The 22,902-nt window shown below is 39.0% G+C and overlaps 1 protein-coding gene across 1 annotated transcript in view; it reads right to left on the bottom strand.

Moving 5' to 3' along the window:
* The window catches only part of FCHO2 (FCH and mu domain containing endocytic adaptor 2), a 92,810-nt gene extending 70,618 nt beyond the window's left edge, over window positions 1-22,192 (bottom strand). The window contains exons 1-5 of the mRNA XM_074166765.1: window positions 22,022-22,192; window positions 11,404-11,495; window positions 4,690-4,764; window positions 3,060-3,201; window positions 2,817-2,969 (exon numbers count right to left, since the gene is read on the bottom strand). Coding sequence (XP_074022866.1) covers window positions 2,817-2,969; window positions 3,060-3,201; window positions 4,690-4,764; window positions 11,404-11,495; window positions 22,022-22,051 — 492 coding nt within the window. The 5' untranslated portion in view covers window positions 22,052-22,192. The remainder of the gene's footprint in view (window positions 1-2,816; window positions 2,970-3,059; window positions 3,202-4,689; window positions 4,765-11,403; window positions 11,496-22,021) is intronic.
* Between the last annotated feature and the right edge of the window lie 710 nt (window positions 22,193-22,902).

Raw genomic sequence — 22,902 nt, 5'->3', positions numbered from 1 at the left:
TTCAACATGCCTATCTCACTGAAATTTCCCATCAGTTCTAACTCAAAAGTATTCCTGAATTGTTATGACATCAATAAAGACAGCTGTGTACTTACTACTTGTTCCAGTGCTGAATAGCTCTCCTCCCCTCTCTTAAATTAATTTCATCTGTCCCATAGTAAAAACAGAAACTATTTCTGACTTGCAATGACTTGTAAAGCTGACCACTATCTGTAACTTTCAAATGAATTATTACAAATATGCCCTCTGTGAAAAGAGAGTTATATTCTGCAACTTCCAAGAGAAAAATAACTGAAACTCTTGAGTAACAGTATAGCATTAGCACTTGTTCACACGAGGAAACATCAACCAGGACTTCAAAGGAAGAGGAACCAGAGCTATGGTTCCATTTTTCCAGTTACAAAGAAAGCTTAAGCAGATCTTAGTCACATAGTCTTCTAAATCCAGCATAACAGAGCCTGAAAACTCTCTTCTGTATGAAGAATATGGATCCGGCAGGCATCAAAAGGAGAGCATGACAGGTTGCATCAAGCCCATCAGTTACTTGTCCTGAATTTTACTTCATGATTCTCACTTTCGTACTTTCACACAGTGGAATTACCATGAGGAAAACAGTCCTCTCCTGTTTCCCAAATGCCATTTACTAGGCTGAAAGTACAAGGGGCTCTATGAACACTTGCTTTTAAAAATAATTAAGACTGCTTTGCAATGAGATGATTCCAAACTTAACCATTGAAAAGGAAAAAAATGCCAAGTTAAAAGACTTCAAAAAAAAGTTTTTTTGTAAGGCATTATGTAACTGAAACCCATATGCATGGGATTTTGACAAAACCAAAACATCCTCTCTGTCTTGTAATCATATTTAATGATTAGCAGAATCTGACTATTATGTGCTGAAAAGCATGTACAAAAACCAACTACTCAGCAGGACAGACAAAATGATAAAACACGTGAACATTGTATGATTAACTAGCAATCTCTTCTGTAAACAGGATGTGTCTATCCTCCGGTTCAGCAATTGCTAGAACTCTAGCAGATTTAGAGTAAGTGGAAGAATAAGGACCAGTCAAGAACTTTTTGTCAAGTCACTATAAATAGAGAAGTTCACATGTCAGAGAACAACAGGAAATTATTACACAAGTTAACACTAACTTCCAGCTGCAATGAAAATTGCAAGGTCTTAGATACCTCCTCAGATTCTTCAATAAATTATTTCTCTAAATCTCTGGCTTTGTAACAAGTTCTTAGCATATTAGGGCAGATCCTCTACTTTCTGATAAAGTAGTTATTCTGCAATTTTCATAAAAACTATACCTTGAATAGACTGACAGGAAAACATCTACCAACCCACATACTTCTGATTCATGTCTAGAATCCAACATTGACTGTCACTGAAGCTAGGAAAAAAAGCTAGATCTGTATCAAAGCTAAAACAATAAGAACATGGTCACCAGGATCACTTTTGTCATCAGTAAAAAGACAATAACCAACTCTATGTGCTCCATGGAGACAGCAGTATAAAAGGAACTAAGATCATTCTAACAAGAACAGAGTCCTACACAGATTAGGTAATCGAAGCAGAAATAGGCAGCAGTATGAAGAGTTAGAAAGAGAAGACATAGTTAGAGACAGGGAAACATGACCTCTTTCCTCTACTACTAAGTTTCCTGAAAACAGGAAAAAGCTACAGTGACGCCAGCAGGTTGTGGAAAGTGATCCTTCCTCTCTACTCAGCACTGGTGAGGCCGCACCAGGAGTACTGTGTCCAGCTCCGGGCTGGCCATTGCAGGAGAGATAAGGACATACTGGAGCGACCTCAGTGAAGGGTGACAAGGTGATAAAAGGTCTGGAGCACCTCTCCCATGAGGAAAAGCTGAGAGAGCTGGGACTGTTCAGCCTGAAGAAGGCTCAGGGAGGATCTTTTCAATAGATATAAATACTTGAAGGGAGGGTACATAGAAGACAGAGCCAGGCTCTTTCCAGTAGTGCCAGTGACAGGACCAGAAACAATGGGCACCAACTGAAACACAGAAACTGTTCCCTCTGAACATCAGAAAAGACTTTTTGTCTGTGATGGTGACTGAGCCCTGGAACAGGTTGCCTGAAGAGGTTGTGGAGTCTCCATCCTTGGAGATATTCAAAAGCTGCCTGGATAAGGTCCTGGGCAACTGGCTTGAGGTGGCCTTGCTTGAGCAGCAGGGTTGGACAGGATGACCTGCAGAGGTGCTTTCCAACCTCAGCCATTTTGTGACTCTGTGAATGGATTAAACGCCCCCATGACCCAAGGACAGTACTAAATACAACATGAAGGTACTCATCTCTTCGGTTTTCGGTCCATGAAATTGGAACCTTTCAAATTAGCACTGAAAGTAATGTTAACTTGCTTTTCTTCTCAATGGAACAAATACTCAAATACTCATGTATACTCATTGAAGGGGCAACACAAAATCTCCTACTCCTTAATTCAATAACAAAGGCATTGAGTGTTCGCATCTTTACATAAGGAAACTTATCCAAAAACATAATAGATGCTGAAACAATTGTATGCAATTTCTGCAAAAGCCACTAAACAAAATTATCATATGATGCAGATATTTACAAAATAAAGAATCAGAACTGCAGTGCAGTTTGAACAGTGAGGAAGTAATTGTAAACAAAACATATTTAGGTATTCAAAGTATCATGCACATATGAAATGGCTTTAACTACTACTTTTAACTATTTTTAGCCCTCTCTGAGCATTTCACTTACTAATAAAGATGAATGCATTACTGATTGACAACACAATGTATTAAAGTAAGATGTCACAGAACTACCTTATCAACTTCTCTCTGTGTTGCTCCTTCCTTTTTCAAACGTTCTTGTTCAACACACTTCGCATTGTAGTTTTCCTTTGATTTCTGTAAGGCCTGAGTGATACTTTGAATGTTTTGCACTGCTTCCAATGTTCCTGAAACGTCTTCTTTAGTCTGCCAAATATCACATTGTTGTCAAAACCAAACTGTTTTCATTTTAATGTTAACAAGTCATTGGATATGCATAAGAAAAAAATAAATAACCTTTTTATAAACTTTGATTTGTTCATCTCCATACTTGTGAACTTCTTTTATTAGCTCTTGCAATCTCCGCACAAGATCCAAGTGACAGCTTGCTAGTTTTTCTGTTGAGGTTTTGAAAACATCCCAAACTGGTGCAAATGTCCTAAATTGAGGAAAATAATATTTAATGTTAATCTGGATTTTTTACTTTTAGTTGACTATGATTTTTTTAAAAATAGTGCTCAAGTATAATTCAAGGCCAGGCTGGATGGGGCTTTGAGCAACCTGCTCTAGTGAGAGGTGTCCCTGCCCATGGCAGGGGGGTTGGAACTAGATGATCTTTAAGGTCCTTTCCAACTCTAGCCATTCTATGATTCTATGAATTCATAAGTTTACAGAAGCTCACTTCTGTTCCTAAAACAAACAAAAACCCCAACAACTGCTATAAATTCTTATTAAATATGTTTCCAATGTACTTGGAACTACTATCTATCTACTAATTTTTCCACTTTTTATGTTTTACCTGTATTGACTCTAATGAGTAAAACACAGCAAAGGTCACTTAATCTTCTCTATCGTCAGCACACAATAATGTCAAGTGTTATTCCTAAAGATGATGCAAGAGCAGCTCAAAATAATTTGAGATGTAAAAGTATTTTTATGTGTATACTTGAATAGTACAAACAAATCAGAAATTACTTGGTTAGTTAAGTTTCTAGTTGTCTTGCATCATTACAGCCACAAGATGGAGGAAAAAAAATACCAGCAAAGATGGTCTGCCACTAAAAGGGATTTACTGATTAACAGAGATTAACCGTACGGCAAAGGCAGGTGGGGAACAGGTCCTTCCTCAGATTCAGATTTCTATACTGAATGGACTTCTCCATCTATTCTAAAGATACAGTCCTATCTCAGTTTCCTAGTTAATGTTGCTGAAAAATAAATATTATATGTAGACTTTAAAGAACTGATGTTCAAACTAACATGCATATACAGAACTTTCGAAGAGCAGCAACAAATGGTATCAAATTATCCACTGACAAAAGCTCCCCACATTTCTAGCTGTGATTACTACAAATAACAAAAATAATCTAGTCTCATCTAAAAAGCCCGAGTTCTCATTGGCATTATTTTTCTACTGAAAAAACCATCCATTAATACTTCCAGTTTTTAAAAACATACACCCATGTATAAAACTTTCATTAAATTATGGAATAATTCTATTGAAAAGCCTCATTCTTAACATCTCTGAGGAGAGAGATAACACTCCAGAAAGCAGAAATAATAGAAATAGATAAATTCACTGCCACATTTGTGGACCATATGTTCTCTTTTCAGAATAATTACCATAGGCTAGGGAGCACAGAATAGAAAGTCACATTCTTTATTATGTCTGAAAAGAACTCAACCTTAAACACAGAGGAACAAACAGTTCCTGCGTGTTTGGGCTTTGCTGTTTTTTTAAACCGTGAATAAAGAACTGTACTGTCTTTGTTTTTGTTGTAGTTGCACGATATTTTGCATGGTTACTGAAAAAATAATCACTTTTAAATGTAGCAAAGTTATGCTACCTTTGACATCAATTAACTATTCAGAATCAAACTTGATTCTTAACATGTATGCGGTTACTTATTTAGGTACACTTACTTACCCAAGTTGTGTGTAATTGCTTGCTGATTTGGCTAGTTTTGTCATTGACCTTGAATATGCCTCCTCTATTGTAGCCCTGTCAAAGGAAGCCATCAAAAGCATAATTGAAACGTTGAAGATATTTAAAGAGAGATGAGTATGCATTCTAAAGGTGCAAAACAGAGGATGTTTTACTTTAGCTGAAAATTACTCCATGTTAATGAATCCCCCAACACTATAAGCAACACCACGAGAAGTATATTTCTAAAAAATAATACAAGAACACTTGCAAGAGACAATTCTTTTCTTCCTCTACTCTCTGCTGTTCCCCTCTGCCTTTAGCATTGTTTAGTAACAGTGAGAACAAATTGACATAACTATCACTGGCCTATTATGTCTAAACACCAGAGATGTACAGAGCAGCAAAATCAAATATATTTGTAACAGAAACATTAAGATAAACAAACTGAATGCTTACTGAGCAATCGCATTAAATAAAATGGGAGCTTGTCTAGTCTTTTTTTGGGGGTGTGTGGTTTTTTCGTTTGTTTGCTTCAGTTCTTTGCATAGCGATATTTGAGTTTGGAAAACAGTAAAATAACACACAATGAAAAGTATGGTGTTCTACTATTTACACTAATTTTTAAAGAAAGGTGTCTCAATACATTATGATTTATTTTAGATAACATCTTCGCTACGTAAACTTTCATTATATTTCCCTGCACTCAAACCCACATTTTCACTTGTCTTTTGGAGACTGAAAATCCAAGGGTCAACACAGATTTCCTTCTTAGAGCCTTTGCTGGGGCTTTAGCAGTGACACACAACATATCACAGCACTGAGTTGCTGCAAGTCCTTCCCCTGTCAGTCTTCCTCACTCTCCTATTATTAATTTAAAGATACACACTATTTTAATTTTCCACCCTAAATCAATATTCAATATGTAGTGTCAACTCAGATTCATAAGCATCCTGGATTTGAGTAAATATTGTCATTTCCGTTTCTTGAGAATGCAAAAGCTTGAAGTAGTTTCTTTCCTGATGTATAATACCTTTATTCAGGGGCAAAAGAAAGAAAAAAACATAGATGAACAATTCACCCCTCTCTCAAGTTATACCGTGACTAAAACCACTTATTGCTGAGGTAGAGGTTTTCATTTCTCCTTTACAGCAAAACCTACCAAGCTAAAGAATTTTCTTATGAAAATATGAAACAAAGTAGCACTAGTCATCTGAAAGAGAGAGACATGTATTTAAACCTACTGAACTTCCAAAGTAATTATCCTGTCCATTGGACAATCAATTTGGAGAAAGGGATTAAACTGTAAAATGCAGTAACTCAATTATGTTTTAAATCTCACTTACAAACAACTGCAAAGTTATTCACCATAAAAAAAAGGTCAAATAACTTTATCCTCCTTCCACATATGTACTTACTTTTGATGATAAGAAAAAGTTTAAGTTTCCAATGTTTGGAATTCTTGCTTACTGCACAGCAACAAGTACATATGCACAGACACCCAGAAGTTTTTATAATTATCAAGATGAACAATATATTTTGATTAATTATCAATGGCTTCTAAATAGCTTCTATGAAAGTTTTCCAGATTTGATAGTTCAGTGCCTTTTTTTTTTCTTAAATAAGCAAGATTCCTGACCAAAATCCACACCCCTTTTCTTTGGAGCATTTACAAGCAATTTACAGCATACTTACCTAAGCAATCTCCACAAAACTGGAATTCCGCAATTTACCACACAGTATCAACATATAAGAGTTACAAACACTGAAAGAGGCTGTTACTGACCAGTTGGGCATCTATATATGCATTTGTCCTGTCAACTGACTTTCCAGAGCACTCTGATGTACGAGTAACACACCATGAACACCTCAGTAAATTAATTTTCATCCATTTGAAAATCTGTCTTTGCTTGGGGTCTTTTAAACATTTAAAAATTAAATGGGAATATACACATTGCTGGTTTCTTCTGATGAAGGAGATTCTTTTTATGATGTTTACAGGCAAGTGCTGCAGAAAAATGCTTGAAAGACTTCTGGAGAAAAGCCAACACAATACCTATTCAGTTCCTAGCTGAGCACAGTGGTTTCTTACATGTAAACAGTTTAGGTGTTAAATACACACAAATACAAGACAGTTCACCTATAAAATCTTCCCAGCATTTAAAGAAAAAAACCTGTGGGAGCAGCACAACCTTTTTATATTTTCAGTTCTCTAAACCCAAAATTTCTACATGTTTATCAAGAACAGAACAAAGATACTATCTTTGAGTAGACAGATAGGTAAGCTACCCCACCCAAGATTTACTGACATGGAGCAGGTTGCCCGCTGCAAAACAGACTCCTCCAATTCAGCTGCACACAACCCAAACACTATTCTGAACAGTGTAAGTAACACAGAATGGCTTCATACAGACATGTGTCCTTTGCGCCCCAGGCAGAAAGTCTGTATATCCAAATATACTCAACTATATTGAGATCACTCCATAAAATCCCAAATTCTCTGGCTAGCCTGGAGATTCCAGCAGCCCTGATTGGCCAGTCTAAACAGTGCACACAAAGGTTAAGTACTCTAACTTGTTGGAAGCAGTATCACCAACTCAGATCTGACGCCTCTACCTATCCAGCATTTTTCAGTTTTCACACTCTACTTCTGAAAAAGAAAGGCCAAGATGTTCAGAAGTAATGGGAGGACAGATGTGAAGAAATTTCAAATGTATGTAAGTTTAGTTTTCACAGGGAACAGTTCAGAAAATCAGGCACTTAAAAGTCAGTATATAAAAATACTAGATGTAGAAGACTCCTAATAGATGTTGTTCAATATTTCTAGCAGAAAACTGTACTGCAATACAGTATTCAGACTATACTCTGCGGAGGAAGGAGGGGAACAGATAATTGTGTGCAACATTTCTTAACTTCTTTGGAGTAAACAAAGATGCAAAATAGAACATGGTCAAGACAACTGGACTGTTGTAAAATACTGCTGAAGTACCACCCAATCTAATTTCTTCTAAGATCAAGAATTTGACCCATGTGAATAAATGTGTGCTACTGAACCATATTTATTTCCTGAGAAATTGTCTGACATCCCACAGTAACTTTACTATGGTAGTGAAGGGCTTCACTGCCTAGATACAGACATTAATAAACATTTTGCTAAAGTGAGGACACCAAATATTTAAACTCCATCTATATCTTTGAAACTACAAACTCTATGGAAGACTACTGCTACCTTAGACTAAGATTGATCACTGATGCACCGTTCATTTGAAAAGAAATAACTATTTGGCATTCAACTGTTTTTTTTTAATGGCAGCCTGGGATGCTGAGATGTATCAGTAAAGCAGGGCTGAAGAAAACACAATAGAACAGACAGAATACTAGGTTTAATACCCTGGTGGGAGAAAGTCACTGGAAAGGACTGAACTTGCTGCTGGTCTGCATCACTGACAGATGCTTTCCAATCCCAGGGCAAGTTGCTCTTAAGGAACTACATTGAAGCCTTGTCAAATAAATTAACGTGTAGCACTAAGATTCTAGTGAATCTCCGTGTGTTAATGAGAACTGAAATTTTTCACATATTTTATCAAAAATGCTATAAGATGGCTGCATGCATCTTTGGCACATCCTGATCCATACATAAGAACAGAAAATATATTTCTTGATCTCTTATTGAGGTTAGTCTCTGGGCCGTGACCAAGGGCTAGTCCTACCTGACCAACCTACTAGCCTTCTACAATGGAGTGACTACACCAGTGGACAAGGGAAGAGCTACAGATGTTGTCTACATGGACTTCTCTAAGGCCTTTCAAACAGTCCCCACAACATCCTGCTCTCTAAGCTGGAGAGATGTGGATTTGATGAGTGGACTGTTTGGTGGATGAGGAATTGGTTGGATGGTTGCATCCAAAGGGTAGTTGTCAATGGCTCGATGTTCAGACGGAGATCAGTGACAAGCGGTGGCCCTCAGGGGTCTATACTGGGACCTGCACTGCTTAATATCTTCATCAACACCACAGACAGTGGGATCAAGGGCAACCTCAGCAAGTTTGGGGACAAAGTCGAGATGAGTTGTGCAGCTGACATGCCTTAAGGATGGGATGCCATCCAGGGGGACCTGGACAAGCTTGAGAAGTGGGCCCATGTGAACCTCATGAGGTTCAACAAGGCCAAGTGCAAGGTCCTGCACCTGCATCAAGGCAACCCCCAGTGTCAATACAGGCTAGGGGATGAAGGGATTGTGAGCAGCCCTGAGGAGAAGGACTTGGGGGTACTGGTGGATGAAAAGCTGGACATGAGCCAACAATGTGTTCTCGCAGCCCAGAAAGCCAACCACATCCTGGGCTGCATCAAAAGAAGCCTGGCCAGCAGCTCAAGGGAGTTGATTCTGCCCCTTTACTCTGCTCTGATGAGACCCCACCTGGAGTACTGCATCCAGCTCTGGAGCCCTCAGTACAGGAGTTATGGATGCTCCACCCCTGGAAACATTCAAGGTCAGGTTAAACAGGGCTCTGAGCAACCTGATCTAGTTGAAGATGTCCCTGCTCATTGCAGGGGGGTGTTGGAATAGATGACCTTTACAGGTCTCCTCCAACCCAAACTACTCTATGATTCTATAAAGTGTCCACATGGATTTCTCATGTATTCCTATATGGTCACTAATCTTTAGTTTTAAATATTAGTTAAACTTATTTAACTAGGGAAAAAAAAAAGGCTCCTTCCTGACAAATCACTAAATTAAACTTTTTGAATATGTGGAGACAGGTCCAAATATTTTATTTATTGATTGCAAAGGCACATCTCAATTAAAGCTTAGAGATTGAAAAAGCTAGAATATTACATTCTTTTTACTAGTAATTTTGTGTAGAATGAACTGTCAACTTTTATTTATGTCACTACAATAAAGCATAGAATCCAAACCAGACATAGCATCAAGTTATTTTTACTCATTTATGTAAGAGCTTTCACCTTAGGACCAGTATGAATAAAATGGATCCTGCTTAAAGAATAAAACATAAAGGAGATAAGCAGAGTGTGTGAGACAGCTTCTGATCTAAATATGGAGGTAAATCAAAATGCAACGGATATAAAACTAATAAAATTAAATGTGTCCAGGTGATATACAGTTTAGGTCTATGACTTATGTTATAAAGCCTAAGTGATTCCAAAAAATTTAGCAAAGGGAAGATCCAGTCACTCACAAAGATAACACAAGGCAAACATTTATAACAGTCAATGTTAAAAGTGCAACCTTGTGAAGCCTTAAGCATTTCACGCTAAATATGAACAGTGTGATATCCCTCTGCTCAATCCAATGCAGCATTTCACTGGAACGCTGTCTGGCTTCATAATTCGTTCTCTGGAATCAGGGATTCTTGAAACACAAGATTCCTTGGGTTGTGTAGTCTTTCCAACAGGAGACTGCACATCACACATGGACTCTGGAACTCATGCATTTCTACTTAGTGGAAAGATTTTTTGTCATTTTCTCCAATTCACTTTGAAACCAGGCAAATATCTGTGCAACTGAGTACCTGCCAGACTTCTGGTGGTTACATTTTGTAGAAATGTAAAAGAAATTATTAAGAATCATAGAATCATCTAGGTTGAAAGGGACCTTTAAGAACATCTAGTCCAACCATCAACCTAACTCTGATAAAAAAAAAGAAAAGAAAACCATACACCCCCCCCCCCCCCCCCCATTACTAAACTATGCCTCTAAGCACTATGTCAACCAGTCTTTTGAAAACCTCCAGGGATGGTGCCTCAACCACTTCCCTGGGCAGCCCATTCCAGTGCTTAATAACCCTTTCAGCGTAAAAATTTTTCCTAACATCAAATCCAATTTGTTGAGATCTATTTCAGGCCAAAACTGAAATTCTGAAGAAATATCCCAGAAAACAAAACCGGTTTTTCTGGACAGCTTTTACTGCTGTTCAGAAAAACCCCTTCACTGAAACAGGTCCTCAATCAGCCTCTTGCAAGTTTTTCCCATGTATCATCCAGTGTCAGTAACTGAATTAAGACAAAATTCTGAAGCAGACATACAATTAATTTTGTCCAGAATGGAATTCTTATGATCAAGAATGCTGTTCAAGCAGCAGCAGTGTTCTTCCAAAGAACTAAAATCAGCACTAGCTCATCTGTTTTGGAAGTTGTCACATCTGCAGATTTCAGTTCTGTCCCTTCCATGCCATAGAGAAGAACCTGTGTTATTTTCTGCATATTATTTTCTTGGCCCTACATATCACTCCCTTTTCTTCAACAAACCTAGTTTCTCAACATCATAATCTGAAAGCATAACTTTTAAGATCATACTAGCAGTTGCTAATACCCTAGTTCTACATCTATGGTCAAAAAACTTTGTAAACCTGATAATTTTTGCTACTTTAAATTACTGCTTTTCTTCCAAATATGATGAAAAATTTGGATTAAATAAACTGCTGGACACCTAATGTGACACGTCTAGCTTTTTACTCTTGTTTTTTAATTCAAACCTGAAAAGTTAGAAGCTTGTTATTAATTGCTGCTTAAGAGTCACACTATTCAGTTCTAAGTGAATGGAATAAACCTAGATATTCTTGTAGGATAAAAGAATTACTTTTAAATGGTCATTGATTTTTACATATTTTGCATATTACTGTTAAACATAGCGATAAACGTAAATAAAAAACCAAACAGTATATTAAAGAGCCAGGATTACCAAGGATGAATATTTACCTTTCTCTTATAAAGTCCACTAAGTCTTTTGTTGACAAATGTCCATGTTTCATGTTGTGATAGAGGACATCAAAGCCATTGTTCCTTTCCCCCTAAAGATTAATAAAAAGAAAGCAAAACTATGAAACAAAACACACTAAAGCAATTACAGAACATAGTATAGAACCTATGCATTTTAATAACTGATCAAGTTCCATGAAGTGAATGATTTCTAATACTTCTGCTTTTTACCAATTGCTGTTAGTTCCCTTCAATCGCCTATATGAAAAAAAAACTAAAATTGCCCCAGCAGCTACTACTACCCTTCTAATGACAACTCTTCTATTACATATTTCTAGGCCATATTCAAAGCCATTTCTTTTCTAGATTTCTACAGGTCTTGTATTTTTTCACTTTCCGTCTCATTAAACACATACGTAATATTGTACTCTCTCATATTTTTCATTATTTTCCATGAACTAAAATTCACATTTCAGGATCACCGGACATCCCACCTCCCCAGTTCTTCACACTTCATGAATCTTCTGCCGGTTTCTGTAAAATTGGTAAAAAAACTCACTTATGTGTTCCTTCTCACAGATAGCTTCCCTTTGTCTATTCTTAAGTTTAGTTTTAAAACTAAAAACATTTTCCAGTGAGTAAAGCATACCTCACCATTAAAACTGAGACACTACCCTGAACACTGATTAATAAACTCAGCCAGCTTATCACCTCTGGCACTACGGTGAACTTCCTCCAGGCAGGAGTAAGTAACAATAGAAATGAAAGGAAGGCGAGGAAGGCACAGCATAATAACACTGCTACTATAGAAGTTTTCCTGTCAAAATATCCATTCCCCTCCTCCCTTCCAAAAGCTTCAGATCCATAATGCTGCCGCTACAAAAGATGCAGAAGCATATCCTCAGGAAAAGTGCATGTGTGTGCTCAGAGTGGAAGGGAAAGAAGGATGCAATGGAATGGAGCGGAATGGAATGGAATGGAATATTTTCAATTGGAAGGTAGCTACAAATAGCCCAGCTGCCTGACCACTTCAGGGCTGATGAAAAGTTAAAGCATGTTGTTAAGGGCATTGTCCAAATGCCTCTTAAACACTGACAGGCTTGGGGCATCGACCACCTCTCCAGGAAGCCTGTTCCACTGTTTGTCCAGTCTAAACCTCCCCTGGTGCAGCTTTGAACCATTCCCACGAGTCCTGTCACAGGATCCCAGGGAGCAGAGACCAGCACCTCCCTCTCCACTTCCTCTCCTCAGGAAGCTGCAGAGAGCAATGTCACCCCTTAGCTTCCTTTTCTCCTAACTAGACAAGCCCAGAGTCCTCAGCAGCTCCTCACAGGACATGCCTTCCAGCCCTTTCAAAGCTTTGTTGCCCTCCTCTGGACACGTTCGAGGACCTTCACATCCTTCTTAAAATTCTGGACTTTTCACAGTGGCAGCTCTACATTTCCAGTGAGATGAGCCCGAGGATTTGGTCATACACCCCTCCAAACATTTCTGTCCTTACTGTTTTGGAAAAAATTGTTTGTGCAGCCATAAGGTACACCCAATCAGGGAGACTATACAGCTGAAAAATAAAGCTAGCAAATAAAAATAAATATTGGTGACCCGTATCACTATCAGGACATGAGCAGCTGCATTGCTCAGCAGAAGATGTGGGAGGAAGGAAGAGAAGGCATACAGGGATCTACCAATTTAAGTACATGGAAGCAGCCATGGGTGGACGGAACAGCTTTGCAGCAGCCACGGTAGTAGGCCCACTTCTGTGAAGTGTTAACTGCACTGGATAATACATAAGAGAATAATATAGCAAGTTGCCTTAAAGTACATCATGCATAGACACATACATTTGATTTGCAAATAACAGAAGATGGAAGGCAATTCAATTCAGATTACTACCCAGGATTTCTAGCTTTACTTCTTCCAAGCATTGAGGAAAACAAAACCAAACAACAACAACAACAACAACAACAAAAGAAAAGAAAAAACATGTATGAAATCAGTTTTTAAGGTTACAGTAAGTTGTAATCTGAAAAAGTTCTTTAAAATGCAGATCAGTTTAGTGTAAATGCAACTACAGAAAGGTCTGTAAAAAGTACAGGCAGAACTAAATTGAATACTTGAAAATACATCAAATTCCAAACAGAGTTTGTGTAAGGCAAGTTAAGTTTGCAAAACAAAAGAAGGATAAGAACACCAATTAGTAGGAAGTTTGCAAAATAAAAGAACGATGAGAACAGCCATTAGTAGGAAATGTAATTTTTTTTTTTTAAATACTGTTTTACTCTTTCAAGTACCAGTCAAAACAGTTTCACTCCCTTTTCACTCCTATCTAATCATTTTTCCCTGTAGTTTGAAACCCACAATAATTTTGACTACTGGTGCACTAATAGGTAGCTTACTCACTGTCTGTATTTACTCAATATAAACCCTGAATGCCGCAACATTACAAAAACACCAGAATAACTCCATAACTAAGACCTCATTGATATCAATTTGAATACAAAAAAAATTTCTTATTTAACTCCTCCAAAGTTGTTACTGTACCCAAATTTGGAGATAAACATTTACAAATAAGTGTTAGGCATTTCTTCCAGAAAAACTAATCACAATCTCCTTTATGAAATATTCTTTCCCTTTGCCTTAAGGTGTTTCTTCTAGCTAAAAGCAGCACGTTGATCAAAATATACTGAACACAGACTGCTTCTGAGCTTTTCATAATGGGAGCTTTTATAGGGATTTTTCTGTACTGGAGCTCCACAAATTTCCTGCCACAGGAAGGGTAGCATCGCCATGACCCAGTCTCTGGCTGCAGCCTTCCTGGTGGTTGATAATCTACCAGAAGTGTAGCTTTGCAAACCTCTAGAGAATGGAATTAGCCAGAACAACTAATCCCTATCATCATCTTGTTCCCTAACTGTAACTGAAGGTTACTGCAAAGGGACTAATCTTTCCATCTAAATGAAGTTTTCTAATCAGTTCTACTCTTGTTCCTGACTTCACATGGAATAGCAGAAAGCACAACAGAGAAACAGAACTGATCCTTTCCTCAATTAAAAAAAGTCCCCTGAAGTCACATTTTTTACACATTACCAATAGTTAGTAGAGGCTAAAAGGCTATGTGAAAAATACATTTAGGATTAAACAAAGCAGCAAGTCCAAAGCAGGTTCCCATATTTGAGGGCCGATGTTTTTAAGACTGGCACAACTAAAAGATGTTTTCACTTGTGAATATAATGTCAAGTGTTGCCTATCTTACCAATATCAGGCTCTATCTATAAGCATAAATGCCTAGACTCTAAAAGTGTTCAATAATTTACATGATCAATAGTTCTGATAATTAATCTGATGACAATTCTAGAAATTAAGTGATCTTCTACTTGTGTTTGGAGACATATATGTACCTATGCCAAATTAAGTATGGTATCTCAAGGCAGAGAGCAGACATTTTTCCTGCTTTGGAGAAGCTACATGGCCTATCCACAACTTCATTCAGTAGTTACGTTCACAAAGAGTAGCCCAGATAACCCATACAATAAGCATCAGAGTTAAGGCTCTGTATTTAGGATAAAGACAGAGATGAATGCTGTGGCTAAGAGGAAAACTAGTTCAATTTACAAAATCCAAGTATGTTTCTTCTTACATGCACATATGCCATCAACGTTGTTCATGTTTGTTTTGGTTGTTTTTCCTCAACACTGTCCCTCCCCACTGACATTTTTATAAAATTCTGTACATGGAAACTGAGCCTCTAGTCACTTTTTCTTCATTAAGTGTTTTCACCTGCTGCTTCCTTGTGGCAACAGTCATAGCTGGGATCACTAAAAGCCTGGTACCAGCCTGCTTTAAAATAAACAAATGCAGCACATAGCAGAAGGAACTGATGAGACCTTCCACTCCCATTCAGAAGCAATTACGATCCACTGCTATGACAGACAGTGAAGTCAGACGCAGATTATTCTAGAAGCTGCATCTTGGAGCTGCAACTTGACTCTGTTGTCAAGTATAACATCAGGTTCTATGCAACAGACTTCCAGACTAGTTTGAAAGACGATTCTGAATGTAATTTTGCAGGTAAAACACCATCTGTTATACAACTGTATAACTGTACATGAGAATGCAAAAATATAAGTGGTCCCCTCTCCATATAGGCTGCATTTAATTACTTTGAAATTCATTAGCAGTTTTCTCCTTCTTCCCTAGAGCTAAAAAAACTCTCTCTTCACAAGCTGGTGTTCTTTTTGAGGTTTCCCATTCTACGCTGCTGTAAGACAGCTCTTTTATGTATATAGTATAGATGTCTCCTGACAGCAAGCCATAAAGGAAACAAGACTTCAAATAGAAGTAAACACTTCACTTAAATAAGCCTACAATGAGGCATTACTGACCAACTTTGCATACAAAATAAATTAAGTCACGGAAAGCAAGAGCAAAGTCCTTCCATTTCCCTTCCTCAAGAGCTAACTGCAATGATTTTCTCATGGAAATGAAAGTAACCCTGTCAGCAAATGTGAAGTCAGAATTCAGCGTTTCCATGACTTGTGCATAACAGGAAACAGATTACAGGAACTCTGTTTTACTAAACTACTTAACAGACTTCAAAAACTTTTAAGAATAAGTTTGTTTGTTGCATATAAAGATGATTCTGAGTTTAAAACCAACATTTGGTAAAGTACCCAGTAATTCCTGGGCAATCTGCAGCAGTATTTATTTCTTACATTTCTAATCAAATTCTGTGAGTGCAAGCTCTGCTTACGTTGGACTAAAACTGTTCAACATTAACATTTATTAGTGTAAAAAGTTAATACTCTCTATTATATCATTGCCTTTTTTACCCAGTGTAAACAAATGTTTCTCAAATATTAAGGTGATTCTAAAATTCCTGTGACTGGCCAGATGCATACTACTTTTATAGCTAGTGTGAGAAGCAAGAAAAGGACAGCTGCAAATAATGTTTTCACAGCAAAACTAAGCACATGAGACAATAAAAGGCTCACACAGTTCTTAAACACATTTTGACTTTGGTCAAACTTTAGAAGCTTGATGAGAGAAATTCAGACAAAGTTTGACTTTTTCTAAGTAAGTTCAGCAAGTGAAGAAACATTTGACAATAAGTGAATTACTGACATTTCAAACTATGCTTTTAGAACATGCATTAGCAGTGGCTAAGCATGCACAATCATTCTTTCAACCCTTTAAACACGACCACATCACCACATTACAAAGAAGAAATGGAACAGGCTGAGAAAACTGTACTTTTGATTATAAACCCTTTAAGTCATGACCTGCCTAATCCTCTTTTTAAAACATCCTACCTAACCCACAACTTATTCTCCAGGAAACAGGCAAACAAATACTCAAACTGCAACACTTGGAAGTGGTACTCCAACATAATTACAGGATTTCTTTTTAACCCTAAAAAATTTTAGGTCCCTAATTTACCTCAAATTGCCAGAAAATGAAAACTGGATAATCTCCAAATTAAGTTTCCAAATCCTACTTAAATCTTACCACTTCGCCTTTGGCAAGCATGATATACCAATGAGATAAGACTAACATCCCTCCACCTTATTAGATAAATGCTAAATAGGAAAAGTCTAGAAAAGATTGAATGTGGGAAATAGAATTGCTTCAGTTTTGGGGGCAAGATTTTCTATTTCTATTGGTATCCTTTGCCTCTGTTTTTGTTTTTGTTTTGTTTTTGGTTTTTTTGTCAGATGCAGAGAAACTGTCCTACAGATAGTTTTACACTTAAATTATTGCTTGTGCTCCTCTGTCAGATACGAGTATGGAAAAACCACGCCCCTGATCAACAGATTATGCATGCAAGAATCCTAATAGAGATAAATCATAATGGCATGTTCTTTCGGTGAAGTATTTTGTACAAGAAAATTCCAGAGTTGCACCGAAATGCAAAGTAATAACTGTAGACAATCCATTAATGGAGGGTGGGGGAGCTCAACTCCCTCATATAGGTGAAATTCAGTATTTGCTAAAATTAGGTACAACCATTCAGCAACTCAAAGATTTGATTTATGCAGCTTAAAAGATATCCTATTTTAACAGTTAATGAACAATTTTTCATTCCTGTAATTCTAAAATAAAAGTTGCAAGTATTAACCAAAAGCAATCTTTTCCTTACCCACAAATGTAGAAAGACATACACTATTCATTAAGGTTTGTCCATTTGTACTGTCAGCTTCTTTTCATTCACTCATGAACGAGAAACACTTCAAAGAAATAAAGCAATCTCTTAATTCCAGGGATATATAAACTTTTAGATGCTCGGAAAAACATTGTTGTCATTTTTTTTAAACTGTTACTCCTTGTTGCAGTTTCAAATAAGTAATATGTGTTCCACCTGGGCAATCACTTACCTTGATGGGCCCTGCATACATGAAAACATTCCTGTGATTAATATTACGGTGTTACATTTTTGAAAGCTAGCTATCAGTAAATTTCAATTTCTGAGTGTCTGAAAGAGCTACAGAAAGAGCACTGGAACATGGAAAAAAGCAGTCACCCGGTGTTTATACAGGTAACACATCTTCTTCAGTTCTGAAAGTTTTGAGAAGGTTGAACACAAAAGCAACTTGGCAATTTCAATTTCCTCCTTCCAGCTTCAATAAGGATCAGCTCCAGAGAATCTCTGCGTATATGAGGAAGGACAGATATATCTAGATAATTACATCTATATTATAGATATATAGATAGATATATCTATATCTAGATAATTAATTTTTTTTTTCAACAAAAAGATGGAAAGTTGCCAACTCATGCACACACACAGAGGGAGGAGACTATGTAAATATTGCACAACAGCTCTCCTGAAACTGAGCATCCAACTGGATGCCAAGCAGAAGAGTAGCACTGCATAAACACCTGAATGGAAATCCTGATGGAAGCATGACAAGTCTCGGTGTCACTCATATCACGTAAGTGCGTAAGACAATACATCTTACACTCCATCAGAGCAATCCTCTTCACAAAGCTAAAGTTATTAACCCTGGATACTGCCAGCCCTTACATGTTACAAAAGCTCTTTAAAGGAAAGAAATCCTCCTCACAGCCACTCTCAAAAGCTACAGGTAACACAAGTGATTAAAAAGATAAAACAAAAGGAGTTTGACAAACCAAATTTAAACACACATTGTTATATCCCAGAACTTCCAGAGTTACCAAGCACAGCATTACACAGAAACCAGTTTCAGCTATACACAGACCCTCCAACAGTTTAATCAAATTAATTTTAAATGATTAATAAATAAACACTGACTTAGAAGTGGCCAGGCTTATTTTTGTTGACTTGACATAGTTTCATAGACTGAGAATTAACAAAAGTATCAACTCAACCAGTCAGTTTAAATACAATGTCAAAAATTATGCAACACTTCCTAAGCAGTGCTAAGAAAACAGTAAGACAATGATAACAAACGCTTTTTATTCTATTGTACCAGTATGAGTGTACTCAAAGTGACAAAACATAGCTATATATAATAGAAATAACTTATGAGAGTGTTCCCTTTAAATTACGTTGTTGTTTTGATGCAGCACATACATAGCAGCTAGTACCCAATGTTTTATGACAACATCCTAATTAGGAGTTGGGAATGTTTGGCCACATGACTTGAATGCCTAAAACTAGTCATAAGAATCAAAGCCATTTATAGCCTGTACTACTCGTTCATAATTTTTGATACCACAAAAAAGTAACTGTATCCCACTGACTTTGAAAACTGCTTCTCTAGAGTGTTGCCCTCTATTAGCAGACCCCTACATTTTTCAAGCGATAGTGAAATTTTTCAGGTGACAGTACAGGTCTCTGTACTTCAACTTTACACATCTTGAAAATAGTCTTGTTTATCTATCAGTGACCTCTTAGAAGCTCTCAGGCCCATAAAACATCCATTTTTCTTACACTCTCTAAAAAAAATTTTAAATAAATTTTAAAAATTGCAACTATTCAAATACTTTTAAAAGCAGTATAAGATGAAAGTCTGATGATAAGCTACAATACTATTACAATAAAGAAGCTAAGATTTTTATTTACATAAGAACTTTTAGGAAGCTCTTAAAAGACAGCAGCCTTAACAGTGTGTAACAAATTGATACACATTAACATATACGTCACTCCCCTTTTCTGAAGAAATCAGTTCTAAGTCCCTCAAGTTTCTGATGTCTTTTCCTACCAGTTACAGCAAATTACCAAATCAGGAGAAAGCGTCCTCCAGCTCACGACTTCCATTTCCAATGCATAATCTCAGCTGCAAATTGATGACAGTATGTACATCAAATAATTAAATATTAATTATGTTTTGGATTAGTTTTCACACCAGTGCTTTAGAAAGCATAGTTATCCAATTCCACAGGTGACAAAAACATTTTGCCTGGTGTTACCCAGAAGGGTAAAGCAAAAGCAAGAAACAGAAGACAATTCTTCTAAAGTTCTACACAATACTATCCTTTCTTTATGCTTATGGATTTGTCTTTGTTCATTTTTGGTCAGTATACATTCAGTGGATTTTAACAGCAATCTTCTAATACCCATCTTAACTTTCTCACCACATTTCAAAGCATATATAGAGTGCATTCCAAGTCTTCCAAAGCACTGCAGTAACGATACTGAACAATAACCTATTCTGAAAAGTTAGCAGAAATAGGGAAGTCTAATGATTGAAAATGCACAAAATTATAATTTATGCTTGGTTCTGGGGATATACAGAAATACTTTCTTACTTTTAAAAATCTATCGTATTTAAACAATACAGTTAATCTTGAAAGATATTTACCCACAACAGCAAAGAAGACGCAGTCCTCGTTCCTTTTTACTTTACTTCTACACAAAACAAAACCCTGTCCATGGTATTACAAAGGTTTTTCAGTCAAGTTTTGCAAATTTAACCCCCTGTCTAATGTCTTTGTCATCATTGCAAGACAATCAAGAAGAATACACTTCTTGCCCTACTTTGTGTCATTTTTGGAGGTTGGAGAACAACCTGCACCAACAGAGGAAAATCTCCTTCTCCCAGCACTCATTGCTGACCCACACTGGGAGTTTTGCCAACAGAGCTATAAGGCAGACACTTTATAGAGCAGAGAGAGAGAATGAGAAGTTTGGGTAAATGTCTGCTACCTCATATTTGCTGGTAGCATTTGTGAAGACACAGACAGAGAAACAGAATGTATGGGAATGGCCCACTGCCCTCACTGATTTAATAAAATTATTGACTTACTAACAAAATAAAATAAAACTGATCAGACATACAGTTAAATGAACATACCATAGGACCTATGTTAGGACTTAACCTTAACATAGTTAAACATAAAAGTGTTTGGTTTCAGTTTAGATAGCTAAAGAAAAAACTTCTTTCACTTTAATCTTAGGAGGAAACAGTAACTTTTCCAATGAAAATGTAACTTTTCATATTATATATTCTATATATATATTCTATATATATATATTCTGTGGAAAGCAACACTTAAAGAGTCAAAATTAAACCCAATGCTGCAAACAACATATGAAACCCGGCTTCTGTTATGCTTTATATTCAGGAACAGTATATTGTATTTCATTACCTTTCCCTAAACATTAAGGATAACTGTTGCTTACACACAAAACGCACTTCTAAAAGATATTTTCTCTCTCTCTTTTTTTTCTTTCAGTTTCAACAAATAACCATTTTTATGTTTCCCCTCTTCGTTGGTAGGGATGGACATCAAAAATTAAGCATACAGCAAAGAAAGCAGCAACACTGTAAGCAGCCTGACGATTACAAGAATGCTTACTTTAATGTTTCAGACCAGCTACGGTCACAATGAAAACAAGTGTCACTTCATGCGAGGCTCAATCATAATCCAAACCCATGTTTTATTTTTTTTCTCCGCGCATGTCCACCCATTTAAAACGTATGTAGCTGCGGCAGAGAGGACTGATAAACTATGTTTCTAAAGCAGACTGGAGAGGCTGTTGTTTCCCCAGTTTGGCTGCTGCTCAGGCTGTACCTTCTGACATGCAGACACACACACACACACACACACACACAAGCCATCGGTACAAAAGCACCGAGCTCCCAGGGGCGCAGCTTTGCCTTTGCGTGATACAACTGCTAAGTTCTTACCCCCCGTGCTCTTCCCACAAACAACCCGCATTGTCCGGAGAGAACCGACCGCAGCCCCGATCCACATCCAGGCTCCGCGGTGCCTGCCAGACCGACAGCCACCCCTCTCGCCCCCCCCAACCACAGTGTCCCCGCCCGTCTCCCCGCATCCCTCGGCCCACCGTCCCCACCAGCCCCTCTCCCTCGCCGCCTCTCCCCGGAGCTCCGCAGAAGGCGGCGGGCCGGGCCGGGCCGGCGGGGCAGCGGTCCCCTCGCCCCGCCGCGGGCTGCCCGGACGCAGGCCAGGTACCCCGCTTCCCCCACGGCCCAGCGCGGCCGAAGCCAGCGGCAGCGAGCGCAGGGGGGGCGACGGCCACCATCCCCCCGCGGCAAGGCCCCGGCCCAGTCCCGAGGGTGGCGTAAGAGCCGAGGCTGCTCCCGCAGCGGGGGACCCCGGCTGCACCCTGCCCTGACCTGCCCGTTCCCCCCGCGCCGCGGAGGAACCGGCCCGCGGCGAACTCCCCTACCCAGAAGCTCTCCACGAAGTACGCCATCATCGCGCCGGGTCACCGGTGAGTCCGAGCCCGGCCCCGGCCGCCTCAGCCGCCGAAGGAAAGGGGCGCCTCCGCGGCGCGCCGCCCTTCCCGTTACGGTACAACCGCCTCCCTCCGCACGGCTCCGCCGCCACCGCCCCCCCCACCCCGCATGCGCACCGCCGCCGCCGGCCGCCGCGGCCCCCGCGCAGGCGCCTAGGCCGCGCGTCCTGCCCGCGCAGGCGCGGGGAGGCGGCCGGGCCTCGGCGGCGGCCTGTTGTCCCTGCCCAGGCGCTCGCTGCCACCCCGCACCCGGGCGGGCGGAGAGGCGGGCACGGTGCTTCTGCCCGCAGCACGGCCGTGATCCGGCAACTCAAGCCCAGCGCCGTCTCGTGAGGGAAGAAATCCCGGTCTGTGGGAACACGAGCAATAATTGCCGAGGGCAGGCTCGGAAACCCAGAGTGAAAACCCCTCAAACGTATCCATAACCGCCGGGGAACGGGGGCAGGAGAGTCTGGTGCTGTGTGAAGGTGGCTTCACAACCAGGCATGGTTCCAGCCAAGGGGGATGAGGTCCCTCAGAGCAGGTGGTGAGGAGTTCTGCCGGGAGCTTACCCTCCCACAGCCTCCTCTGACAGGGCTCTGCAGGCCCAGCGGCAGGCCCCAAAAAACAATGCTTTTCACGAGAGGAGTCTGCAGAAACTGTTCTCTTCGACCCTCTCGTCTTCTTCAATGACAGTTCAGTTTCCAGACTCCTTCATTAAGAGTTATTAGCCAGTGGGGATGGTGCTGACGGCTGGACCAGAACACGGAGCCTGTGGCCAGTCTGTACCTGCAGTGCTGCTTTTCAGTGAGAGTATCTTAATATATTCTTCA

This window comes from Numenius arquata, chromosome Z (genome assembly GCF_964106895.1).
Source record: "Numenius arquata chromosome Z, bNumArq3.hap1.1, whole genome shotgun sequence".
Taxonomy (NCBI): Eukaryota; Metazoa; Chordata; class Aves; order Charadriiformes; family Scolopacidae; genus Numenius; species Numenius arquata.
The sequence above is the reverse complement of the archived record's forward strand: the minus strand, read 5'-3'. Positions and strand labels throughout refer to the sequence as shown.